Source organism: Pleurodeles waltl, chromosome 7 (genome assembly GCF_031143425.1).
Source record: "Pleurodeles waltl isolate 20211129_DDA chromosome 7, aPleWal1.hap1.20221129, whole genome shotgun sequence".
NCBI lineage: Eukaryota > Metazoa > Chordata > Amphibia > Caudata > Salamandridae > Pleurodeles > Pleurodeles waltl.
Window position 1 is genome coordinate 1,106,508,279 of NC_090446.1, and position 24,396 is coordinate 1,106,532,674.

General features: G+C 45.0%; 1 protein-coding gene across 2 annotated transcripts in view; it reads right to left on the reverse strand.

Moving 5' to 3' along the window:
- Positions 1-24,396, reverse strand: part of CACNA1G (calcium voltage-gated channel subunit alpha1 G) — a 1,194,479-nt gene that overhangs the window by 292,619 nt on the left and 877,464 nt on the right. For both annotated transcript variants that reach the window (XM_069200048.1, XM_069200049.1), the window contains exons 18-19: positions 22,755-22,855; positions 18,309-18,432 (exon numbers count right to left, since the gene is read on the reverse strand). In XM_069200048.1, the coding sequence (XP_069056149.1) occupies positions 18,309-18,432; positions 22,755-22,855 (225 nt within the window). The remainder of the gene's footprint in view (positions 1-18,308; positions 18,433-22,754; positions 22,856-24,396) is intronic.

Consider the following 24,396-nt stretch of genomic DNA (forward strand, 5'->3'; position numbering starts at 1 on the left):
ACAGTGATGTGCAATATGGTACCTGTGCTACTCTCACTTTTGATTTGTTCTTGCGAATGCTGAGCAAAACAAATAAGAGCTTTCTGTTTTTAATTGAAATATATCATCACTTGAAATTCCCTATTTGTTACTGGATATATAACTAGACTTTCAGAGCATTTATGATGTCTTTCATTTTGCGAAAAAGGATAATAGATTGCACCCGCATCTCAAAGCTAAAAATAACTCACACAACTGTCCTGCACGTGACCACGAGTGCAGATCGCATTTGCAATTGTCCTGTACTCAGTTGCAGCTACGGGATGCCTTCCTGCGACCAAGCAAAGGAAGGTGGCAGTACATGTCCCACCAGCTCCTTAAACAGCACTGCGTGTTCGCTTCAGAAGACTTCCGAGGTGCTGCAGGTGGCAGGCGAGCGCGGCACAGGCACGGGTAATTCCGTCCTGTACAGCAGCCAGTGCATTATGACACTGACGCAGCTGCCATCTTAGGTGAGGGGCTTCCCTGCTGCGTTACGGTTGTTCACTAGCTATGAAATCCCTGCGTAATGATGACTGCGTCGTGACATTGTCACAGTGACTATCTTAGATGAGATTCTCCAGGAAGGAAGCCCGGTTTCACAGATCCCTGTTGCAGTTCGTGCTGCAATGCTGAGCTGCAGCATCAGGTCCCATCCTGCTCATGGACAGAAGACAGCAGCAGCAACACGTTCCTGGGAAGCACCCAGTGTCCCCCTCTCCCCCTCACTGGTGCCACCGTCATTGTGCCTGAGAGTCTGCGCATGTAGGATGCGGCACCGGCAGGATGCATCCTCTCAAGGATCAAGGCAGTGCCAGCATGGCTATGACGTGGCAGTCATCTGAAGAAATCCAGTTAATAGCTTTCACCCGTTGTCAATTCAAAATCAAATAGGAAAACGATTAAACAGTAGTGAAGTGACGTAGGGTGATACCAGAATGAATAGGACACCAAGTCGATCCTCTGTGGCTGAAAAGGACTGATCAAAGCTCCTTGCTGTATATGGCATATTTGCTGACATAGACTCCAGCAATCAGAAAAATAGGTCTGTAATATGACTTAATATTAAGATGCTAACTATTCATATTTGCTCCACTGTGGCACATTTTAAAAGGTGCATTTTAGAAAACACTTGCCAAAGCTGGTTCAAGTAGCTAGAATTTATTTTCAATAAAATGTAATTGATACAGATTGGCTACAAATCATTGCCAAAGCCAACAGCTCTCAGGTGAGATCTATTTGCCTCACCAATGCTTGTTTTTTTGCCCATATTACCGTAACAGAGACCAGTGGTATGCAAGCCAGAGTTAGCGAATACACAAAGCTGAAATATTTAATTTAATTCACAAACACATATTAAAAAACAATACATTATTGGGAAGGTTGGAGCTTTTCTAAATTCGATAGTGGTCACCCATCATCCATACTTTATTCTTTTTGTTCCACTTGCGCTGCTCCCACCAATCAATATGAGGATACTTGGGGGCAAATTTACAATCAATTGCTGTAGGGCAGCGCCTCAAGTCTTTTTACTGTGCTGTCTTTCCCCATTCGAAAGGGCAGGAATGCACTGTAATTAAGAGATACAGTGCAGTCTCGTCCTTTCAGCCAGTGTCGGTGCACAATTTAGTGCCAAGTGCCATCGCAGGCACCCTTGCCCCACGGTGCAACGGTGCGCAAGGGTGTCTACGTTGTTGGCAGGATTTTTTTGTGCAGGAAGGGAATCCTTCCTGAATAAAAACAATCTATGGAGGCTTTTTCCTCATGAAGGCTTTTTTCTCATGCATGGAGGCAGCACAATTAGAAAGAGGAAAAAATGAGGAGAAATAAAGATATTTCTCCTTGTTCTGCCTCCGCTGGGTTTTGACGCATTCCCAGGTTTGCAGATTTTTGTACATCTGGAAATGCATCAAAACCAAGGGATGTTGCGTGGGAAAACCCACTGCAATGCCCATGGAACTCTCCCCTGATGTGGTGTACGGCAATGCAGTGACTTGCGCTGTGTTGCTTTGCACCATATCTACGAGGCACGAAAAGCCACGCAAAGTGGCTTTGCATGGCCTGGTAGAGTAAGCTCCGCACTCTGTGCCACTGGAGCGTCATAAAAAGTGACACACGGGTGGCGGAAGGGGCTTGTAAACAACCCCCTAAGTTTGTTAGCCTCCAATTTCAAATTCCCTCTCATGTGTAGAACATTTTCAAATCTTCAATTTGACTTCATTTGTATTCACCCTAATCATCTGTTAATATTATTTAACTTACTAAGCAGTCACAGACCCCCTGAGTAGGCAGTCACAGAACACCTGGGTTCCTAGACCACAGTATAAGAACCATTTACCTTCAGGATGGAATGAAGCCTCAGATGTATCCTTTTGGCAACAGCAGGCGTGGCTAACGCTCGACTGAAACTGTGGACATTTCCTTTTTTCTTCATTTTTCTCTTTATTTGTATCATTAGTATTACAGTTTTCGTTTTAGTACACAAGTGTTAAGAAAGCGCTCGAAAAATACTGCTATATTAGAAGACAGTATTTTTTTTTAATCTGCTCAAGAAACATGAATGCCTTAATCTGAGAACAAGAACGTAAAAAACATAAAAACATGTCTGTTATGTTATCCTTTTGCGCCTCCTAGTGGAATTGCTGACAGCGATGAATTTTACTTTGGCAAGAAGCTCTTGGGAATTTGAAGATTCGTTTTCTCACACTGGAAGGTAGGTTAATGCTTTTATAACACGTTATGTGGGTTTGTGCTTCAACTCCAGCCCACTAGTGTAGTTACAGAAATGACAGTATGTGAAAATGAAAACACTTTCGTCGATAAGTACAATATCCACGAAAAATACAATTTTAATTAAAGTTAAGGTTAGAAGCTTTCGAGCATTTCCGGAAATATCTTTGGTGTCTCCTCCAGGCTTTTAGCGTACTGCTAGAGCAGCATTGTGGCAATGATCAACGGAAACGTTGATTCCGCTGACTGCCCCCAAAGTATCTGTACCCGTTAATGCACGGCAGCAAGGGATGCTGGAATGCGGTGTGTGGGGACCATTTCTGGACTGCAGAGAGCGAGCTGGAGTTGCTTTAAAGTCGTTCAATGTCTGACGTCAAACTGTCAAAGTACATCTCAGAACCCCAATTGACGTCCTCAAAGAAAACATCTTTCTGGTACGCTTATTGCTAGTGACTGTTAGAGCTGCAGGATTGGGTAAAGAGAATTGTATTTTTTCTCTGCATTGGACGGCTTTTTTAACTGACATGGGGACAAACGGACATTCTCTAACTGGTTTATCTAGCGGCAACGATGTAGTATTTCGCACAATCAACTAGAACTGCCTCTGCCTCACTCTCCAGAGATATACAGTCCACTTCACTTTACCACTAATTAATTTGCCTTTGGGTCACAGATGAGAAGGCCATGTACGTCATCCGCAAAATGAACTGGAACCCTCAACAAATGTATCATTCATTTATTTTTATTTTTTCCGAAATTCATGTCGAATTTACGCACTCTGAGGCTGGTGTGGTGAGAATCCACAGCTGCGTAGAAGTTGTTATGTAAAGCATTTATCCCTTTGCTCTAACTGACTGTGGCACGAGGGCGGTGCACCGCGGGGGTGGACCTTGGAACGCGCACGGGTTAGAAGGTTGCGGGGCTGCGTTCCGTCAAGGGAACATGCTCAGACTTTCTTCCTTTATACCCATTAAACCCCAGTATCCTGAAAAAGCCTCTTTCGATGTTTCTTCTCAACATAACACTCGTGGCGTGCGGTGAGGGTTTGAGCTGAGAAGTGTCCGGCTTTCCCGCCAGATGAGGTGACTGGCTACTGGAAAGTTTTCCTTTTTATGGTCCGGCTGGACAGCGCAGCTGTCGCCAGACAATTATGTGAGCATCAGTAGAGATCTTATTATGTAGAAAAAATCATACACTTAAGAAGGCATTGCCCTTGGGTGAAGGGATTTAAAGGTGTAGAAAGGAGAGTGCGCGTGGGAGAGGTAGCGGTAAATAGTGTGCAATACAAAGGGGGCATTTCAAAAACTGATGTTACGTGCAACAGTAGTGGCGCTAAGAGGCATTTGACAATTGCTAAACTGTGTCCAACAGTGGGTTAACAATTTTAAAAGTGTAAACAAATTGCCCATTCTGCAAGGGGTTTGCGAAAGAGTTCATGCCAATGTAGTAAGCGAAAGTCAACTGTAAGATAGTTTTGAGAGGTGTAGCCCTGTTCTCTTAGTAAACATAGAATTCTGTTGTGGAACTAGAGATCCAATTTGACTGCTCAGAGTAGGAGGAAGAGAACATGGGTAACAATTGATTCTGGTTTGTCCATTACATTAGCTTTCAGACGTGTTGTATGAATCTGATTGTGTGCAATGTGAGATATTTACTGCCGACTTTGTGGCCTTAGCCTATGATGGCCAGAGGATTAATCGGATTGGGTATTTTTAATCTACAATTGAGTTTCAAAGCAAGCAGGTGTATGTGAGCATTTATGTTGCGAAGCAAGGCTACAGCATTTTGGGATGGCATGACCAGGATATGGTGATATTCCTCCTCTTAGAGTGTCTGATGTAATCATTGTCGATGAAGCAAGTCTTTCTGCAATGTATCCAGAGGTATTTCAGGAGAGCCTGGATGTGCGTATGGTTTCAGGTATAACATTGTGCTGCAAAATAATTCTTGCCCGGTTATTCATAAAGTTTGTAACGTGCCATTGTGCATGAGGGGCGAGCTTAATAAACATTTGAACGAGCTATTGAATGAAGGGGTAATCGAGAATGCTGTCTCAGCAGGATGGGTGTAGGTAACAGAAGCGGCAAAACGAAGGGGCATATTTAAAAGGAACTGGCGCATTGAATACAATGCACCAGTTTCCTTGTGTTGCCCTGCGCCCCTCTAGCGACACCATGGTAGCGCTGTATTTACAATACAGTGCACCATGGCACACGTTAGGACAATAGCTTAAGAATTTTCGATGCTATTGTTCTGTTGTGCTGGACTAGCGTCCAAAATTTTGGTGCTAGTCCAGCAAAGCACAGAGAGGCCCATAGGCTAATGCACTAGTGCAGAGGTCTCCAAACTATTTAATGCCGCGCCCCCCCAGTTGAAAAATAAAAATCATTGGGCCCCCCTCAGAATTTTTCACAATTATTTTATAAACATGGCAATGTTTAAATATGTCTAAACCTATTTAAACATTGCAGTTAGGTACTGTTACCTTTTTAAAACTGCAATAACACCCTCCTGCTTAAAATAAAGGCCTGTTATCTGTATAATATTTATTTTGGCCAAAATCTGGGCCCCCCCCTGGGATCACTTCAGGCCCCCCTAGGGGGGCCCGCCCCCCAGTTTGAAGACCTCTGCACTAGTTTCACTTTAACGCCAGCCCTGAACAGGCGTTAAAAAATGAAGCTAGAATGGCGCAGTGAAATCTTGTAAATTTCACTCCAACATTTTTTGGGCCTTCCTGCGGGGGAACGCCCCCCCCCTTGCATACATTATACCTGGCGGATGTATAATGTTGCGTAAGGGGTTATAAAGTGGTGCAATGCTTGCATTGCGCCACTTTGTAAATATGGTGCAGGGTGGGGGACTGGTTAGAGCTGCCTTAGCATCAAAAACATGATGCTAAGGCGGCGCTAGGGGCTTGTAAATTTGCCCCTAAGTCTGGGATCATACCTTTTTGTGTGGACATGCGTTCTTTAAATCTGATCCTCCTGATTTTAAGTCATCCTCTCCCTAATATGCAAGAGCATCTGGCTTCTTTGAATGGTGTGCCAGTGTTATCATTAATAGACCTGTGAGCTTCTAACCACCTGGTCATGCTTGATGAGCATTCCATAACACCCAGGCTCATCCTGCCTTTAGATGTGTTTTGCTTGGGGTGCATATCATATGGGCTTGCAACGGGGACATCAGAGTTTCAGAAATCGAGGGTAAGACTATTCGGGTACGAAAAACGATTAATGGCATCCCAAGATGATATCATGTGTTCTAAAAAAACTAAAGATGAGCACACTACATTGCTGGACAAGATTTAGGAATTCTATGTTGTCATGGCATGAGTGTCACGAAAGAAAAGGAAATCTGCAACAGACATATTTTTATCAAGAGTAGATAGAACACCTGGGGCACACGGTTACACTGGAGGGGATTAAACCAAAGAAAGATCTGTTGCTGAAATAAGAGACACCCCTAAGCCAAGTTCAAAAGACCTGGTCAAGTCGTTATGCCCAGTTTGAGGTTGTGGCCGAGCCATTCAAGAATTTACTTAGGAAAAATAGGTCTTCATGAGGGGGCAAGAATAAAAATGTTGCCTCTGAGAAAGTGAAACACACGATTGTGTGTGCGTTAGCTCTAAAATCATTGGTTCTGGCTTTCCATTTGGACATTTGATGCTAACAAGGTAGGCCATGAATCTGTTCACGCAAGTGTATGAAGGAAAAGATCACACAGTCAGGATTACTTCTCGATGTTTCAGGGAAGCGTACACCATTACAGCACAAGCGACAAAGAAGCTCTGCTAAGTGGGTGAGCGATGACTGTTTTAAAACATTTTTTTTGGGAAAAACAAATTAAGATGGTGGCCATTAACGTTCCTTTTTGGAGACAAACCATTAATGTTCCTTTTGGGAGAGAGAGGCATCGGCAGTGCGGGTCTGAGGTGGATTCAGTTGTTGTCTTGTTACAAAAATTCAATTTTGAAATAGGTTGCATGCCCGGTGGCAAGAATGCCCAGATATATTTTTTTGTCATTTTGCCCTGTGACATCTGAGACTGATGTTAGTGTGGATTACTGGCTAGATGAATGTGTGATGGGTTTGGTGGATGTTATGACAAAATGGTGAGATCATAAGTAAAGAAGAGTGTTTGAAAGCAACAAAAGAAGATAAAGTTTGGAAAGACTTCATTTATAAGTATTTGTCCAAAGAGAGTAAGTTACGTGAAGCACTTAAGAAATGTATCAAGGTGAGGGATGAGCTAAGCATTGAAGAGGATTTAATGGTTAGGGGCGAAAACTAGCGCCTCTGTCTGGTGCTAAGGAGCATTACCTCCCGTCCCTCCCTCACCTTCCTTTAACCAATGAGGGTTCCTGCCTCCCCATAGACCCTCCCTTCCCCTTAAAACCCCTCCTACCCCCACTACCTCCTGTTCTTTTTTGTCTAGCCCCCGCTAGACTTACCTTCTGCCTTCCTCCACGGCAGGGTCTGGGGGTCTTCAGTTCCTGCCCTCCTCGAGGCACGGAGCTCCTCGGGGAGGGCTCCTGGTGGTCGCTTCTTTGGAAGGCAGGCGGGGCTGCTTTGAAGATGCGTCCTGGAGTCGGCTGACAAGGTCGGTCGGCTCCTAGCGGCTGGGGCGGCTGTTTCCGGTTCTTCGGCTCGCGGAGCCGCACTGAGGTGCCGGTTTGTTTTTTTGCCTTATTGGACGGTAGGACGGGCGTTCTGCCCGCGTTTTTAGCTCATTTTTTTAATTGGTTGAATGTTTTTATTTGCTGATTCTTTTTCAGTAGGAGGGCCTTTCTCTGATATATATATAGGTTGGGATCTTGTAGATGGCATTTATGTTAAGGCTATCATGCCGAAGGTTCCTACCAAACGTCGCAGGATCGTTTCTTCTTCCTCCACCTCAGGGGAGGAGGGTGATGCTCCCGTTTCTACGCCTGGGGGTCGCCAGTTTCCGGGAAGTGCTTCTGCGGCACTCATGTCCAGAGAAGAGGTCCAGGACATGATTGTGGTGGCTGTCTCTCGGGCTCTCCGGGCAGGGGTGGCCAGGCCTGGTAGGTCTCCGGCGGCCCGTCCTCCTGGGACTGCGGAGAGGTCCTCTTCGGGAGATGAGGATGATGACGCTCCACCTACTTCTTCTGGGGGGAAATATGTCTCCAGGGAAGAGATGTGGGAGGTGATGTTGCATGTCCGGGACAATTTAGGTTTTCCAGTTTTTCAGCCTGCGGGATCGGATTCGCATTTGTTCCCTCAGTTTCAGACGCCTTCTAAGTTTGCCATGCCCTTTCAGGGACCTGTGAAGGATATGATGTTTCGGGAATGGAGAGATGTGGATAAAGCTCAAGTGCCACAGTTCCTTCAGAAACTTTACTTGCTGGAAAGGGAGGATGTGTTACCTCCCTCTGTTCGACTGGATTCCATTTTGGCAACCCTGATTGGCAAGACGGCAGTCAATCCGGAGGATTGTGTGCCTATAGATGCCACTGACCGTAAGGTGGATTCTGGTCTCAAGAGGGCTTTTGCGGCAGAGAATCTGGCCCTTAGAGCGGGTATATACTCGGCTTATTCTGCCCAATCTTTGGTGCAGGATTTTGACAAGCTGGCGGTGGCTGTTCAGGAAGGTTCAGAGTGCTCTGAACTTCTGGCTGTCATGGAGCAGCAGGCCAGGTTACTGGCTGACGTGTCATCTGATGTGGTCCGTACTTCGGCTCTGGCATCGGGAGCTTTAATTGGGGCTCGTAGGTCCCTCTGGTTGAGGTCATGGAAGGCGGATCCTGGGGAGAAGTCTGCCCTCCCGAGACTGCTATTTGAAGGGCGTAGTTTGTTTGGTGATCAGTTGCCTTCCATACTGTCCAAAGCGTTTAAGGAGAGGAAACATGCCTTGCCTTACAAAGGTGGATCTGCTTCTGGCAAAGGGTGGAGGAAGCATTCCCGCTCTTCTCCCAAGATGGATTCCAAGTCTTTTTCTTTCAGAAAACGTCGTTTTCAGCCCCGTTTTTCTCCTAAGAAGTCTGATCCTTCGAACCGGGGTGGATTCAAGAAGGGGTCCTGACAATCACTGTGGGCCTGGCATAGGGCAGGTTGGGGGATGGCTGAGGCACTTTCTTCCAGTTTGGCAGGAAAGTGTCAGCGATCATTGGGTGCTGGACATTGTGGACAATGGCTACGCCATAGATTTCAATATGGTGCAGATTCTGGGGTTCGTCCCACTCCTCTGCCTGCGGTCGGGGCACGGAGACAGGCATTGTTGGATGGGGTCCAGGACTTGCTTCTCAAGGGGGACATTTCCCGAGTTCCTGTGGGGGAAAGAGGTCTGGGCACTTATTCAGTCTTGTTTCTGGTTCAGAAGGTGTCAGGGGGTTTTCGGCCTGTCCTCAATCTGAGAGGGGTGAATTCCTGGATCAAGACGGTGCATTTCCGTATGCTGTCCATTCAGACTATATTTCCTCTGGTCAGTCAGGGGGATTTCCTGGCATCTCTGGATCTGCAGGATGCTTACCTGCATGTTCCAGTAGCGCGGTCTTCTCAGCGGTTCCTTCGTTTTGCAGTAGGCCTGGAGCATTATCAGTTTTGTGTTCTGCCTTTCAGCCTCAAGTCATCTCCCTGCATTTTCACCAAGGTGCTGGTCCCTGTGGTGGCTCTTCTACATTCAGAAGGGGTGTTTATTCATCCTTATCTGGACGATATTCTAATCCATGCGCCCTCTCAGGAGCAGTTGCAGAGGCATGTGGCCCGGGTTCTGGTGGTCCTGCAAAGCCACGGGTTTTTCATCAACTGGGGGAAGTCAGATTTGGTCCCTTCCCAAGATCTGGTGTTTCTAGGGGCTTCGTTTCTGACTCATCAAGGTTTGGTGGTCCTGCAAAGCCACGGGTTTTTGATCAACTGGGGGGAAGTCAGATTTGGTCCCTTCCCAAGATCTGGTGTTTCTAGGGGCTCGGTTTCTGACTCATCAAGGTTTGGTGACTGTGTCGGAGAAGCGGTTGTTGGTCCTCCAGTCTCTGGTGAGGTCGATTGTGTCGCAGTCCGCTCCCCGGGCGCTTCTGTGGTTACGGCTGCAGGGTCATTTGGCGTCAGTGATTTCTCTGGTTCCCTGGGCGCGGTTCCATCTTCTTTGCCTGATGAACTGGTCCCTGAGGCATCGGTCTCCAAGGTCTGGTTCCCTGATGTCTCGGATTCCGGTGTCAGGATTGGTCCGCAGGGAGTTGGGGTGGTGGCTGGTGTCCACTCATCTTCAGGTAGGGGTGTCTTTGTCTCCTCCGCTCCCAGTGGTGGTGACAACGGATGCCAGCCTCTCCGGTTGGGGGGCTTGGATGGGGACGGCGCAGATTCAGGGGTTTTGGTCGCCGCTGGAGGCCAGACGCTCTTCGAATTGGCGAGAGTTGAAGGCGGTGTTGTTGGCTCTGGTTCATTTCCAGGTCTCCCTGAAAGGAGTTGCGGTTCTTATTCGGACAGACAACTTGGTGACAAAAGCTTATGTGAACCGGCAGGGGGGGGGCCCGGTTGAGGGCTCTGTTCCGTCTGGCGAGAAAACTTTTTGTGTGGGCTCAGGAATGGGTTCTTTCCCTACGTGCCACCTACATTTGGGGGGTGTTCAATGTTCGGGCGGATCTTCTAAGCAGAGTGATTCCTTCCCCGCAGCTTTTCTCCCTCCGGTGGTCGCTGTTTCTTCATCTAGTTCACCTCTGGGGTCTTCCAGTGATAGATGTGTTTGCGTCTCCAGAGAATGCGAAACTCAGTCGCTTCTGCTCCCGGTTTCGTTGTCCTCAGGCTTGGGAGGTGGACGGGATGTCGTGTCCTTGGCCTCGGGGTCTGTTGTACGCTTTCCTGCCATTTCAGTTGCTCTGGGCATTTCTGTTGAGAGTACGTCATTTGGGAGCCAGGGTTATCTTGATTGCGCCCCATTGGCCGAGGGCAAATTGGTTTCCATTGCTGCAGTTGATGGCGTCAGATCACATGTGGACTCTTCCTCTTTGTCCGTCTCCTCTGGAGTTTCCTTGCCTCTCGAAGGGGACGTAGAGGAGGTTGCACTTGACGGCCTGCAAGTTGAACGACGGGGTTTGACGGGTTTGGGAGTGCCAGTGGCTTAGAATTCTACTTTGCTGGCTTCCCGGTGGCATTCCACTTTGTTGTCTTATGGTAGACAGTGGCGTGTTTTTTCTTCTTGGTGTTTCCGGCATAAGTTGGATCCTACGTCCACTTCTATTTTTGATGTGATGCAATTTTTGCAGGATGGTGCCCAATTGGGTTTGTCGGTGGCTTCTCTACGGGTGCAGTGGGCGGCTATTCAGGCCTTTAGGGGTCCTTGGCGTAATCTGTCGGATGAGGGTCATTTGAAGCCTAGGTTTTTTCAAGTCCTTCTTAACTTGTTCCCTTGCCTGGTGCGTTCTTTTCCTTCCTGGGATCTTTCCTTAGTTTTGGATGCATTGACTGTTGCCCCTTTTGGACCTCTGGGGGACTGTGACTTTCGTCATCTTTCTTTGAAGACTTTCTTTCTGGTAGCCATTACTTCGGCCCGCTGTTTGGGGGAGTTGGGGCCTTGGCCTGCTCCTTTCCTTTTTGTAAGGTTTTCCCGGATCGGGTGGTGCTTGTTCCTGTTGCTTCTTTTGTTTTGAAGGTGAATTCGTCTTTCCATGCTCGCCAGGAGGTCATCCTTCCTTCATTTTGTCTGAATCCTTCCTCGGATGAGGACGTTCGGTTGCATTCTTTGGATGTGTGCAGGGCCTTGTTGGATTTCAAGTAGGCCCTGAGTAACAAGTGAACCTTTAATGAAAAACAAAGTTAAATACAAACATACATGCAGCAGCCATAGGGGATATAGCGGCCAGGATCACATGGTGCCCCCTAAAATAGGGTGTGGCCCTTTTTTGTACCTCTTATCTGGGAGGTGACAGCACCTGTTAGTTTCCTCTACATGACACTAGAGGAGGAATGTAGTTCACTCTGCTGCAAGGGAGAAAAAACTAAGGGGCTGATTATGAGTTTAGTGGTTGGAAATACCTGATCGCCAATCTCTCGATGAGGAGACAGCCACTGGGCTGACCAGGGGAAACCAAGGTTTCTGCCGGTCAGCCCAGTGGAAAATGTGTTGCCGCATTGGACTCAACTCCACATTGAGCGGAGTCCAATGCCGTCGCACAGGGGGACCACTAGCACCCTCAGAATGCGCACTGTCTGCACAGCAGACAGTGTGCATTCTGACGGTGCTGGGAAGGAGGCCCCTGCACTGCCCACAAAAATATTGTGGGCAGCACAGGGGCTTCCACGTAACCTCCTGCACTTGTTCTCTGCCAGCCTTTTCATAGCAATTGAACTGCCATGAAAAGGCTGGCAGAGAACATCGTTGTTATCAGTGACTGACTTCAGTGCTGCCATAGCTGATTACAACCACGCCTGCTGTCATCCTGTCAGCATCAAAGATCCTGGTAGAGACGGCAGTCATTTGGTGGTCCGACGGCCAGGGTCATAATGTGGCACTCGAACCACCACAGTCGCGGCGGTCTGACCTCCACAGCGAGTCTGACCGCCAGGCCCGTAATAGGGTCCTAAGTTAATGTCTCCTCAATTACAGATACCATAATCTTCTGCAGATTTACAGTAGCTTCTCAATTAGTTTATCCAGTGGAAGAGTAGCTTCCACCATCAGTGGCAGGAGACAGTTCTTCCTAAGGGTTATTGGAAATTCACCTTCTATTAGAATGTATCTCAAGTCAATGGTACAATGGTCCCACTGCAACCCATGTCAAGTGGTGGGGCTGCATTAAACACTGCTCTAAAAAATATGATTCCATTTGATACTATTAATTTTAAAGTGCACTTGTGCCTGCTAACAGGGACGTATTAATGAGATGTCAGATGCATTGAATCAGTTTCTAATAAGGACACAATGCTGATTGAGACACAAGGTGAAACATGACTGAGTACTTGTTAGCACCTCTTAAGTCAGATGAATACACCCCTAACATTTTACCAAATATCTCAGTAGTAAGCAATCTTGGTAATTAGAGCAGCCAATCTCAGGGGTGAGGTGGGATAGCTGTGTTTGTTGTTTCTTGTGTTTCACATTTTTAAATGTCTTAATCTTACCAAAAATGACCACTAGCCTCTTTCAAGAGAAATTTTGAGCGAGGGTCTTTCAGAGTTTTGATTAAATAAAGAGGAATACTTATTCTGTGCTGCCAATAGAATGAAATCGAAAAAATAATGCTATGTAAAATATGTTAGTCTGCAAAGTTGATATATGTACATAAACGTGGCATGGTGTGGCATGGCAAATTCATGGCACTTTGTCTGCCCAAGTTCCCAACAATTATTTGGGATAAAAAGAAATCTTGAGTTATTTAAAAAAAAATTTTTTTAATGTATTATGAGAGGAAGAAACCATAACTTAACTCACACTGTTTGCGATTCCCAGTTGGGTTGCAAATGACCCATCCCATTAATATCCATGAGGTAGGTCGCAATTTGCGACCCCATTGGGAATGGCCGCACTCATAGTGATGGTGGCCTGCTGGAGACAGCAGACCACCATGTCTGTGACTGCTTTTAAACAAAGCAGTGTTTTTTTTTAAATGCAGCTCGTTGTCCTTAAAAGAAAACGGGATGCATTTAAATGAAAAATGAAAAGTTTTCTTTTCATTTTTTCATAGCAGACAGTGGTCCGTGAGACCACTGCCTGCTCTGAAAAAAATATTTTTGCATCCATTCACAAAGGAGAAGGGGTCCCATGAGGATTCCTTCCAGTTTGCGGATAAGTTAGCACCAATTTGAAATTGGTGCTAACTGCGATTGTTTTGTGATCGCATTCACGGCATTCATCGCACATCATTCATCGCACTGTGACTCACAATTAGGAAGGGAAAGCCCCTTCCTAATTGCGACTTGCAAACCCTTTTTGCGATTCAGTAAAGAGATTACTGAATCGTAAAATTGGGTTTGTGCATCACAAAATGCTTGTTTTCTTGTCGCAAATGGCCAATTCTGTGACTCAGGCCATTTGCGATGAGGAAAAAGCTTTGCTCTGTGGCCCCTAGTTTCTCTAGGAAAAGCGTTTTATGTTTTGCCAATATCTTTGCCACCGTTTGATGAATCTTCACAAAATTTCAAAACTAGTTTGCCACTAACTTCAGCTGCTGTCTTGAAAGTTTCTCGGTGATTTGTCAAGCAGGGGCTGAGAAAAAGGGGGAGTTCCAAAACACCTTTTCCCTATGCATTTTCCCATAGTGTCTTTAGACACAACTACAGCCTGAACCGCTGAACGGAATTACACCAAATTTGTCAGGAAGCTACATCTTGGTATGTGGATTGCAGTCTTTGTTATGTGGTGTAAATCCATTCAGTAGTATTTAAAGGAAAACAAATGTCTATATCTAGGTACGCAGAGGTTCTGCTGATCCCGGACCTCTCATGCTGACATCTGACATGGGGAACAGGGTCAAGACTGATTTGCATGTGGTTGGGTGCAAACTGGAATGGCATGGGCAGCAAAAAAACGATGGATTTAGGCCCAGATCACTGTATTGGGGGTGAATGTTTGACAATGTTCAGCATTCCGTCCATCACTTGTTGTTTTTGCTTTGTCGCCCTAAGTGGGAAGGGTATGCCCAGACGTGGGTCCTGTGCTTCCCATGCCACTGGATTCAAGCTAGCCTGGCTGATGAGGGGTGAAACCCCGAAACCGGTCCCAGGATGCTTGTTTCCAGTCCAGGGAAGACCTGGCCTAGCAGTTCGGGCTGGACTGTTCCCATGGGGAACAGGGTCAAGACTGATTTGCATATGGCTGGGTACAAACTGGAATGGCATGGGCAGCAAAAAAACAATGGATTTAGGCCCAGATCACTGTACTGGGGGTGAATGTTTGACAATGTTCAGCATTCCGTCCATCACTTGTTGTTTTTGCTTTGTCGCCCTAAGTGGGAAGGGTATGCCCAGACGTGGGTCCCGCGCTTCCCATACCACTGGATTCAAGCTACCCTGGCTGATGAGGGGTGAAACCCCGAAACCGGTCCCAGGATGCTTGTTTCCAGTCCAGGGAAGACCTGGCCTAGCAGTTCGGGCTGGACTGTTCCCATGGGGAACAGGGTCAAGACTGATTTGCATATGGCTGGGTGCAAACTGGAATGGCATGGGCAGCAAAAAAACGATGGATTTAGGCCCAGATCACTGTACTGGGGTTGAATGTTTGACAATGTTCAGCATTCCGTCCATCACTTGTTGTTTTTGATCTGACACCTCAGCAGAGTCCCAAAAAACGAATATAAAAAAAAAAGAAAAAGGGGCAGGAAAGGGGCAGGGTAGGATTACCTTACCCCCTAGTCTAGGTGCTGGGGTCCCCCTGGGTCCCCTACAGGGCTAAAAAGCATTTTTTGTTCATTTTTTGCAAAAATCGTGGAGGATCCGCAAATCCGGCAAACAAAATAAACAAAAAATAAGCGCAGTCTCCTCCATTGTTCACACCTCCCTGGGGCTTTTTTGAACTATTGGAGGGGGCTCTGTGGACCCCCCTCCTTCGGGCTCTAATGAGCCCTGGGAACCACCACCTCCCTGAGGCTTGTATACTAATATCAAGGGGGGGTGCACAGACCTCCCCATGGTTCTTTCATGCCCCTGGGACCACCACCTCCCCGGGGCAAAATTTCAATGGGTGCAGGGGGGCAACGCAGAACCTGTGGTCCCTGGAGACCACCACCTCCCTGGGGCCAGTTATGTAATTAAAACTGAGAGGGAGGACATACCCAGCCCCAGGGACCACCACCTCCCTGGTTCTGGCCCGTGCAAATTAGGGGGGGAGGGGCTAGAGTCAATTTTGGCCCTGGGGACTGCCACCCAGCTCATGCTACCCCCCTAGGTGCCCACCCATGGGAGATAGCAGTTTGGTTTTGGTTGGTGGGAACTGCGACAGAGAGAGAAAACTTTGCTCCCAGCAAGCAGAAGTGGTAAAATTGCTCCCACTCGCGTGAGCAGAGTTTTCAGCCGTTTTTGTGCCCGCTGTCATGCAGGCAGGGAAACAGATGAAAGGATTGCTCTGCATGCAGGAGCTGCATTTCTTGCAGCTCTCTGTGTGCGGGAGCAATGCCAGATCCCACAGGAGGTGGGGAGCCAACTGGGACCGCTGGGAAATTCAGGGTCTCCCTACGGTTTTCACCAGTGAACACTCGGCACCCTGGGTGGGGCCAGAGCACCCAGGTACCCCAGGGCCGAAATCTGCTCTGGGAGGAGGACTGCACATCCCCCCCTTCCAATGTTTGGCCGGGCCCCGGGGATGGGGTTCCCGGGACCAAAATCAGCCTGGGGAGGGGTCCATGTGGCCCCCTCCCCCTTTTGATAATTGACTCGGCACCAGGGATGAGGTCACCAGGGCCAAAATCGGCCTGGGGATGGGGCCGCATGATCCCTCTTCCCTTCCAATAATTGGCCAGGCCCCGGGAGATGGGGTCCCTAGGGCCACAATCGGCCTAAGGAGGGGGGACATACCTCCCTACTCTACTTCTAATAATTAGCTGGACCCTTGCAGATGGGTCCACAGGGTCAAAATCAACCCAGGGATGACCTTTAGAATAATTGGGCAGGCCCCGGGGAATAGAGTCCCCAGAGAAATTCACTGAAAAAAAACAAAGTTACAGGGACATTGTAGTTAGGAAATAGAATTGAAAAACGATAAAAATTCACTTGAAAACCAAAGGTTACAGGGACATTATAGTTAGGTTCATATTTTACTCACACAAAAGCATAGAAATTCAGCAGTTATAGTTATCTCAAGTAACTATAACTCGTGCCCTAGGTAACTATAACTCACACCTTCACCATGCATTGCTAATTACAACACATATTTCATCAGCCATAACATCTTCTATGATATCATTGATAATATCACTGCAATATTTGCATTAAAATTATTGATGAGAAAACTGAACATGGACAGGCACGAGTTATAGTTACTTGAGATAACTGTAACCATGACTGCTGAATTTCTATGATTTTGCACGAGTAAAATATGAACTTAACTATAACGTCTCTGGTAACCTTTTGTTTTTTAAGTGAATATATATATATATATGATATATATATATATAATTTGAAGTGATAAAGAACATGTTTGTTAGCTGCAGTACTGGCACAAAACTTCACCTGCAAATTGAACATTTTCTAAATTTCAAACATCTCCTTCAAGTCTTGATTTACTTTTATGCAGGCAGTTGAAAACTGTGTAGTTAGTCTTTCTACTGAGCATTTGTCACAAATGTTGCTTTCAGAGTTTGATGTGACTAACCAACAAGAATATAATTTAAAGGTTCTAGAGCAGGGGTCTTCAAACCAGGGGGCCAGCCCCTCTAGGGGGCATCAAGTATTCTTGGTAGGTTCAGGGTCGTGGGGGGCGCCAAGCTCTGGCTGAAAGAAGCATAATGCACATAGTGCATTGCTTTAAGCAGAAAAAAAAACATTTATTACATTTTAACTAAGTAACAGAACTTAACTGCAATGTTTGACATATTTAAACATTGCCAACTTAATAGAACAATTGTGAAAAAATCCAAGGGAGGGCCCCATTATTTTTTCCCACTGGGGGCCCGGCATTAAAACGTTTGAAACCCACTGTTTTAAAGTGATTGCAGATAAATCTGAATTTTACTGTTGGTTGGTTTTCATTGGTGGTCGGTCATTTGTTACAGCCCAAAGTGTATTTATACTGTAACAAATGACCAATCAACGAATAAAAAGGCAACAATTAGTAAATATCAAATTAACAAAATAAGCATTTACTCTAAGAAAAATATCAAAGACACATCTAGTAGTAGTAGCACCTGTTATTTGCAGCGGTTAGAAACTTCAGCTTGGCGGCATGAAGTCCGATATACAATCATGTTGTTTGAAAATAATTGACATATATTTCGCAAAAGGTAGTTTTCGTTGTCTGAAACAGCAGTCTTCAATCAGGGATGTGAAAGTCCTGGATACCAAAGATTCTTTGGAAGTGTGATGTCTTTTAATTTACCAAAACAAACAGAGATTTTGTGGTTTTGCCATTTATCCTGCAGCTTCGGGTGAAGCCAAAAGCAAATATGCATTATGACGTGAAAGGACAATTAATACCTGTTAACAAGAGGTAGCCAATGGGCAATAAAGTTATGCGCAACTGTTATCCAATCGTACCAGACACAGGCAGATACATACACGCGGTGTCTCCATCCGCTCCATATCTGTTCCCTTTTACTAGAAACGTTAAGCTACATGCACCGAAACAGAAGTTAATAGCTGTGTTTTAAGCCTTCCGATTGGCCGAGTAGACCTCCACATTCCAAAGGGTTCGCTCGCTAAGAACAGAGACACACAGTCAGTCATGCACGTGTGCCTGCGCGCGCGCACACACACTTTCTTCAGAGAGCGAGGTAGCATACATTTGTGATTGAAAATATTGCGAAATCTCTACCATAAACAAATCCCAAGAGGCCCTACCAGAAGCACAGGCACACACAGCTCCTTCAATCTGCAGCAAGAGGTGGCTTGAAGGTGGCAAACATTTTTGCAGGACGTTTGAGACAAAGGCTGACTGCACAGTGCAGGCCAGATACTCACAGCACTGTGTGGCTCGATTTTGGGTCGTTCCATTGCAATGGTGATACAGTTGAGAAAAATGATAACCAAGACGATATGATCAAACATCTTATGGGCGATGATTTTATTGCACATCATACGGAATCTGCACAATGAAAAAATAAACATGAATATGTGGCTGGAGTGAAAAAGAAGTATCATGCTAATGACAAAATGTCCCAAGAATCAGTGCCTCGAAAACGTTCGTGAAGAGCTTAACGTGCACTAGGTCACTACTAAGTGTACTTAAGGATTTCATTATTAATACTTCAATTGCAGGTACACTTCACATTCATCTATCATGACTGACCAACACTTTTTAAATGTATTTATACTTGTTAATAATATTTCAATGTTACTCTAATGCTTTAGATCTAGTTTGGTTCCATCTTGACATTATATTAACTTCATTCTCACAGTCTTAACAGTGCACTCCATGGAAGGAACAGATATTTAGAATGAACTCTGGCTGTAAACTTGACATAGGCCCCTGCCGTTGAACAAAGAAGTGAATGAGCATGGAGAGTGAAAGCGACTTTCACATCCTATGTGAGTCGACTATAAAGAGGGTTCAAGGACTAGATAGGGATAAAGACTCACCTCTTATAGGTACTTGCATTAGTAAAAGAAGAGTCATAGATATTCCCTCCTTTAGATGATTAAATTACACATAGAAGCTAGTTATTAGCCAGACAGGGACATTCAATCACCTAGGGGCCGTTCAACAATTGGGAGGACGTGAACTCTATGGGAATGGATGCTCACTTGGGAGAGGTGAGTCAACTATAATGTGAACCCCAAAGTTTGGATGGAACTGTAAATCCACTTTTTAAAAGTGATTTAACAATAGAGAAGTCAATGGTTCGATGCCCGCTGAACACTGAATACGCACTCTTTGAGAGAGAGAGAGAGAGAGAGGCCTACTTTTGAACTAGTATGGTTATTCATCTCCTAGAGATTATTCAAATTTTAGATATAGAGATGAGAGAGAGAGAAAGGACCAGAGAATCATGTGAACTTTATGCTATAAACAAAGACCAGCAATTGGATAGACACTGTTTTATTATCTGCTACTGAGGGTTCAAATGAAAAAAGTAGCAAGGATTTATTGAGCCTCGGTACTCACCCCAACCGGTTATCTTACCGAAGAGAACCCAATAATATGACGGATATAGAGATATGCCTGCTAAAACTTTTCAGCAATTGAACTTTTTTACTCACCTCCTATTTGTTTGATAACCACAGAAATGCTGTACACAACAAAATGTTAGCACAGACGAGTCGAACCTGTTGTGGTGGTTTCCATTGACCTCAATAACATTTAGGGATGTCGACCATAGACAGAATTGTATGGGGAGGTGAACAGAGAGGACAGGCAAGCATTGTGCATAAACATGTATTGACCCTTCAAGTAATATGGGCTGAGAGTGTACTGGGGTGGGGTGTGCGATCTCAGTGATATGTGACATTTAGTTCGTCCTGGGGTATTATTGATTTGTAACTGTAAGTTGGCTTTTAGTTGGATTCATTTTTAACATGAGGGAGGCTGTCAATAACTCTGAGCTCTGTGGAGAGGGCATTCCAATATAAAGGTCCAGTAGATTAAACTAACAAAGGCATGATAGCATTCACTTGGATTGTGTACAATAAGTAGGAGGAGTTTGGCAGATCGTGGTAATCAAACTGGCGTGTGCTGTGGAAGGTTACATCAAGGTAAGTGGAGAGGCTATGAATTGTTTTAGGACTAGGATGAGTAGCTTCAGTTTGGCTCTTCTACTAGTAGAGATCCCACAACATATTGACCACAATGAAAGCTGGGTTGATACCCTGGGAGGGTGAATAGTACACAGCTTGTGAAGTTGATACTCTTGGTGAACGGCAGAAGTGCATATCTGGGGAGCCCCATGAGCAAGCTGTTGCAGTAATTAAGCTTGTTCAGGACTGGCCCATTATTGATGTTTTGTTGCATGATTGCAAATGGGGACAGGTGTTTCTTATGTTTAAAAGCCAATACCATGTATCTGCGATGTTGAAGTCATAAAAGAGCCCGGCTTCAGCTAGGAATCGAAAAGGACTCCTAGGTTTTTGGCTGTGGAGGAGGGAGTTGGGAAGTTCCAGTAGTAAGTTAATGGAGCTGAGCATGATGGAGTGCAGGGCGATCCCTCGACGGGTGACTTTAAAACAGTTAGAATATGGAGGGTGAAAAAGAGGATATGATGATTTGGGTATCAACAACATAAACATACTAAGAGAAGCAAACATAGCAGAAGGCCAATGCCAGAGACTTGAAGGATACATGCAGATTAAGGGGGATTGTATATTGATCATAGTACCAAGAGACCAATAAACAATGGTTGGAAAAGTAGGAGGTGAAATACTCGTGAGCAGTCTTAGCAGTACTATTGAGACAAGTACTTAGATTGGGATTGAGTGGCTAATAGTACCAAATGTACCCAACAGATCAAAGAAGATACGATTATATGCTAGTTGGTTGTAGCAAACAGAGAGGATTAAACCAGAGATGTGAGTTGTGTATGTTTGTCACTGTGGCCTAAAAAGTGTGAAAGCTCAATTTAGGATGACAAGTGGCTTATTGGAGAATAGGTATTAGATCATGATGTTGACAACAAGTCATTTCAAGAGGTTAGAGATGAAAGTCTTTGAGGAAATGTGTGGTAGCTGGATGGAGTGGCTTGTTGGTTTGTTTTTCAGAAGAAATTGTACCTGGGTGGTATTGAAGCTATGAAGGAACATCCACGTGGGAAGTAAGAATTTGAATAACTGTAAAGAGAACTGAAGGTGCTAGATGAGAAAGCCAGAAGTTCAACAGTATTGGGCAGAACTGGTTAGCATATGAGAGATTAGCATAGAGTTTCAGTATATACATATTAATAAGTAATTTGAAGTAAAAAAGAACGTGTGTGTTAGCTGCAGGACTGGCCCAACAACCCACATGCAAACTGAACATGTCTACATTTTAGACTCCCCCTTCAAGACTTGATTGACTTTTATGCAGACAATTCAAACCTGTGTAATATGTCTATCTTCTGTGCATCTGACACAAATGTTGCCCTACCAGTTCCATGCGACTAACCAGCAATAATATAATTTAGAAGCTCTAGAATAATTGCAAGTATATGTGAATTTCACTGTTGGCTGATTGGTCGGATTTAATCGGTGGTTGGGCATCTGTTACAGGGCAAATTGTATTTGTGCTGTAACAAATGACCAGTCACTGAATAAAAAGACAACATTTAGGACAGAGAGAGGGATGTGAAGAATCAAGCTATTGCTGTCTGACTTCGAAGGATAGAAGAAGAAGTTAAAGGTTCTGTGCACACAGTGGTAAGTATTGTCTTGGTGTTGTGAATTTTGAAACAGAAATATTTATAAAAGTCATTGATGGAAAGAGTAAACAATGTCATAGTGGGGCAAAGTGTAGACAGTAAGTGTGAATATAAAGTATCTGATAGATGCTTTTAGACAGGCTTCAACTACAGTGACGTCAACGACAGGAAATAGAGGTACGTTGTACCCTGAAGGCAATTCAAACATAGAAAGGCCAATGACTGAACTGGAAAAGATACTCACTTCTTAAAGGGGAGGTTTACTGAGGGGCTAAAGACCGAACGTGGAAAGTTTCTTCCCTTTATAAGTGGTTCATTTGTTTATCAAGATGGCAAGAAGTGGACTGGTATGGAATCTCAACTCTTAAAGCTTATGCATTTTTGAAGAGAGCAACAATTGGGTGGGCATGGATATTGGTCTCCAATAGTGGCTGAATATTGGAAGAAGGTCAATTCGCCTACAGCCAGTGGAGGATGGGAGTTAAGACTCCATGCATAGAGAGCATTCAGCGGGGAAATGGACAGGACAATTTCCTTTCATCTTCCAGAAAGGTCTATTACAAATGCTCGAATGGGCAAAGACTGCTCTGTAGGCCAATGACTGAGTGGGCAGGTAATGCAAATGTTATTTGTTTTTATTTCCCTCTAGGGAAAGGCAAAGGATAGAGTGAAAATAATACCTAAGGTTTCATACTGAGGTTCTCTCCCTGGAAACAGTGGAAGTAGCGCAAGATGCATGCCCTACCACGATTGGAGCATGTTTTTGACTCAACTCTGTTAAACATGGCCCAGGTTCTATGGTCACTATTTGCGTATAAAACATAGATGTAGTATTGCACAGACAGGCAATTAAAATCACGAGAATGCATCCCATTAGTGTTTCTATATGCCAGTGAGAATTAATGTTTGATACATTACTAAGTTGTTCATTCCCAGTATTCATATTTCCAAATAGTAAACATTTCTCAATGATATCACTGAAAAATATACGGTTACGCTGTATACGTTGCACACAAGTTTGGGTATCTTTCTAAAACATGAAGCCAAAATATGATGTTTTCAATCGTGAAAAGACTCCTACTTAGAATGGGGAGGGAAGGTGTATAAAGACCACGAATCTCTTTTCTTGCAACACTCAGGTAGGCGTGCCATGAGCCAGGCCTTCAGGCGAGCACTTTTACTCTGAAAGACAAAAAAAGGGAGTGAGATATATTCAGTAATGGTCATTAGAAGCAAGAACTACAGGGTGTGACATAATCAGAGCGGTAATACAACCCACAGCATTTCAACACCGTTATGTAGGTGGGGGATAAAAGGAAGAGATTCTTGGGGCAGCTGGGTTTACAGCCCATCCCATCAATGATGGTACTAGGAAACAAACTAATAAAAGTAAGCAATGCCAAACGTAACTGTAGATTTTAGTTTTTAGTTAGAACATACCCCTATAGCATTGAAGTAATACCATGCAGGTGTGTTCCAAATCCAGTATCACATAAGAAGGAAACTCTTCTCCCTATAGGACGCGGCTAGAACCACATTGCAACGACATGAGGACAGAAAGTGTTCTTTCAGAAAGAGCTCTTAAGGTACCATCATCCTCTATTCCTCCATCTTCTTAGTTTCCTACACCCTGACAGCTAGACAATGCAGGGGCAGATTTACTATGATTTTGCGTTGGGTTCTGTCACTTTTGTGGTGCAGCCCCAACAGAAAATCATTGTATATACTAAGCCATGCAAAGCTACTTTGCATGGCTTGGAGTGGTTTAGTAAACATAAAGTAAAGCAAAGAAGCACATACCGCTGCCTTGTGTTAACTTGCTTTGGGAAGTCATTCCATGGGGAGAACATGGGCACTCCCACACATTCATCCATGGACTTTAAAGCTAGTAAACCTGGGAATAAGTCAAAATACTGTGCCTTCCCTAGTGAGGTATAACAAGGTGAAATACTGTTGTTTATCTGTGTTACTTCCTTTTTCTATGTGTGCTGCATTTTGCAGCACACATGGAAAAAGGAATTTGCCTCTGATGCTTTTTTCCAGGAAGGCATACCTTCCTGCACAAAACAATCGTCCATGTAGCGCTGAAACCCTTGCACCATGATACAAGAGTGCCTGCATTGGTGCTAGGAAGCCTCGAATGCACCAGTGGGCAGACCCTGTGATCCCTACCCCAGAGAGCCCCAAGAAGAGTCACCAGTGTCCCCTCGCAGCACCTCATGTTAGGCACGCCAAATCCTGGTCTAATTGTGGCCACTGTGTATGCTTTCACAACCGGTATTGTAATGCAAAGAAGTATTACAGCACTGGTGGTGATAATATGTCCCATCACACCCAGCAGCATGCCAGTAAGCCATGTGATCCCTAGTTGGAAATTCCTGGTGGCAGAATTCACCAAGTCACCCTCTGTATGGCACAAAATATAGACTATGTAATGAAAGAGTGAAACCAAAATCTTAAATCTTGGACAGCAAGTCAGAAGGTTATGGTGGAAAAAACAAATATTACTATAGGAAACAGTATGGCTGTGTATAGAAGTCTTAGAGGAACATGGACGAGTGTCGGGCTGACAAGTGAGACCCTGAATTCAGCCTAGATGTTAGTTTATGGTAAATTGAGGGGTTTCCTTTCTGATTTAAAGAAAATGATCTTTTCAAAGTTGTTCCAGCCTTTCGAGTATCGCTCAACCATATGTGCAGACTGATTCAAATATACCTCAGAAA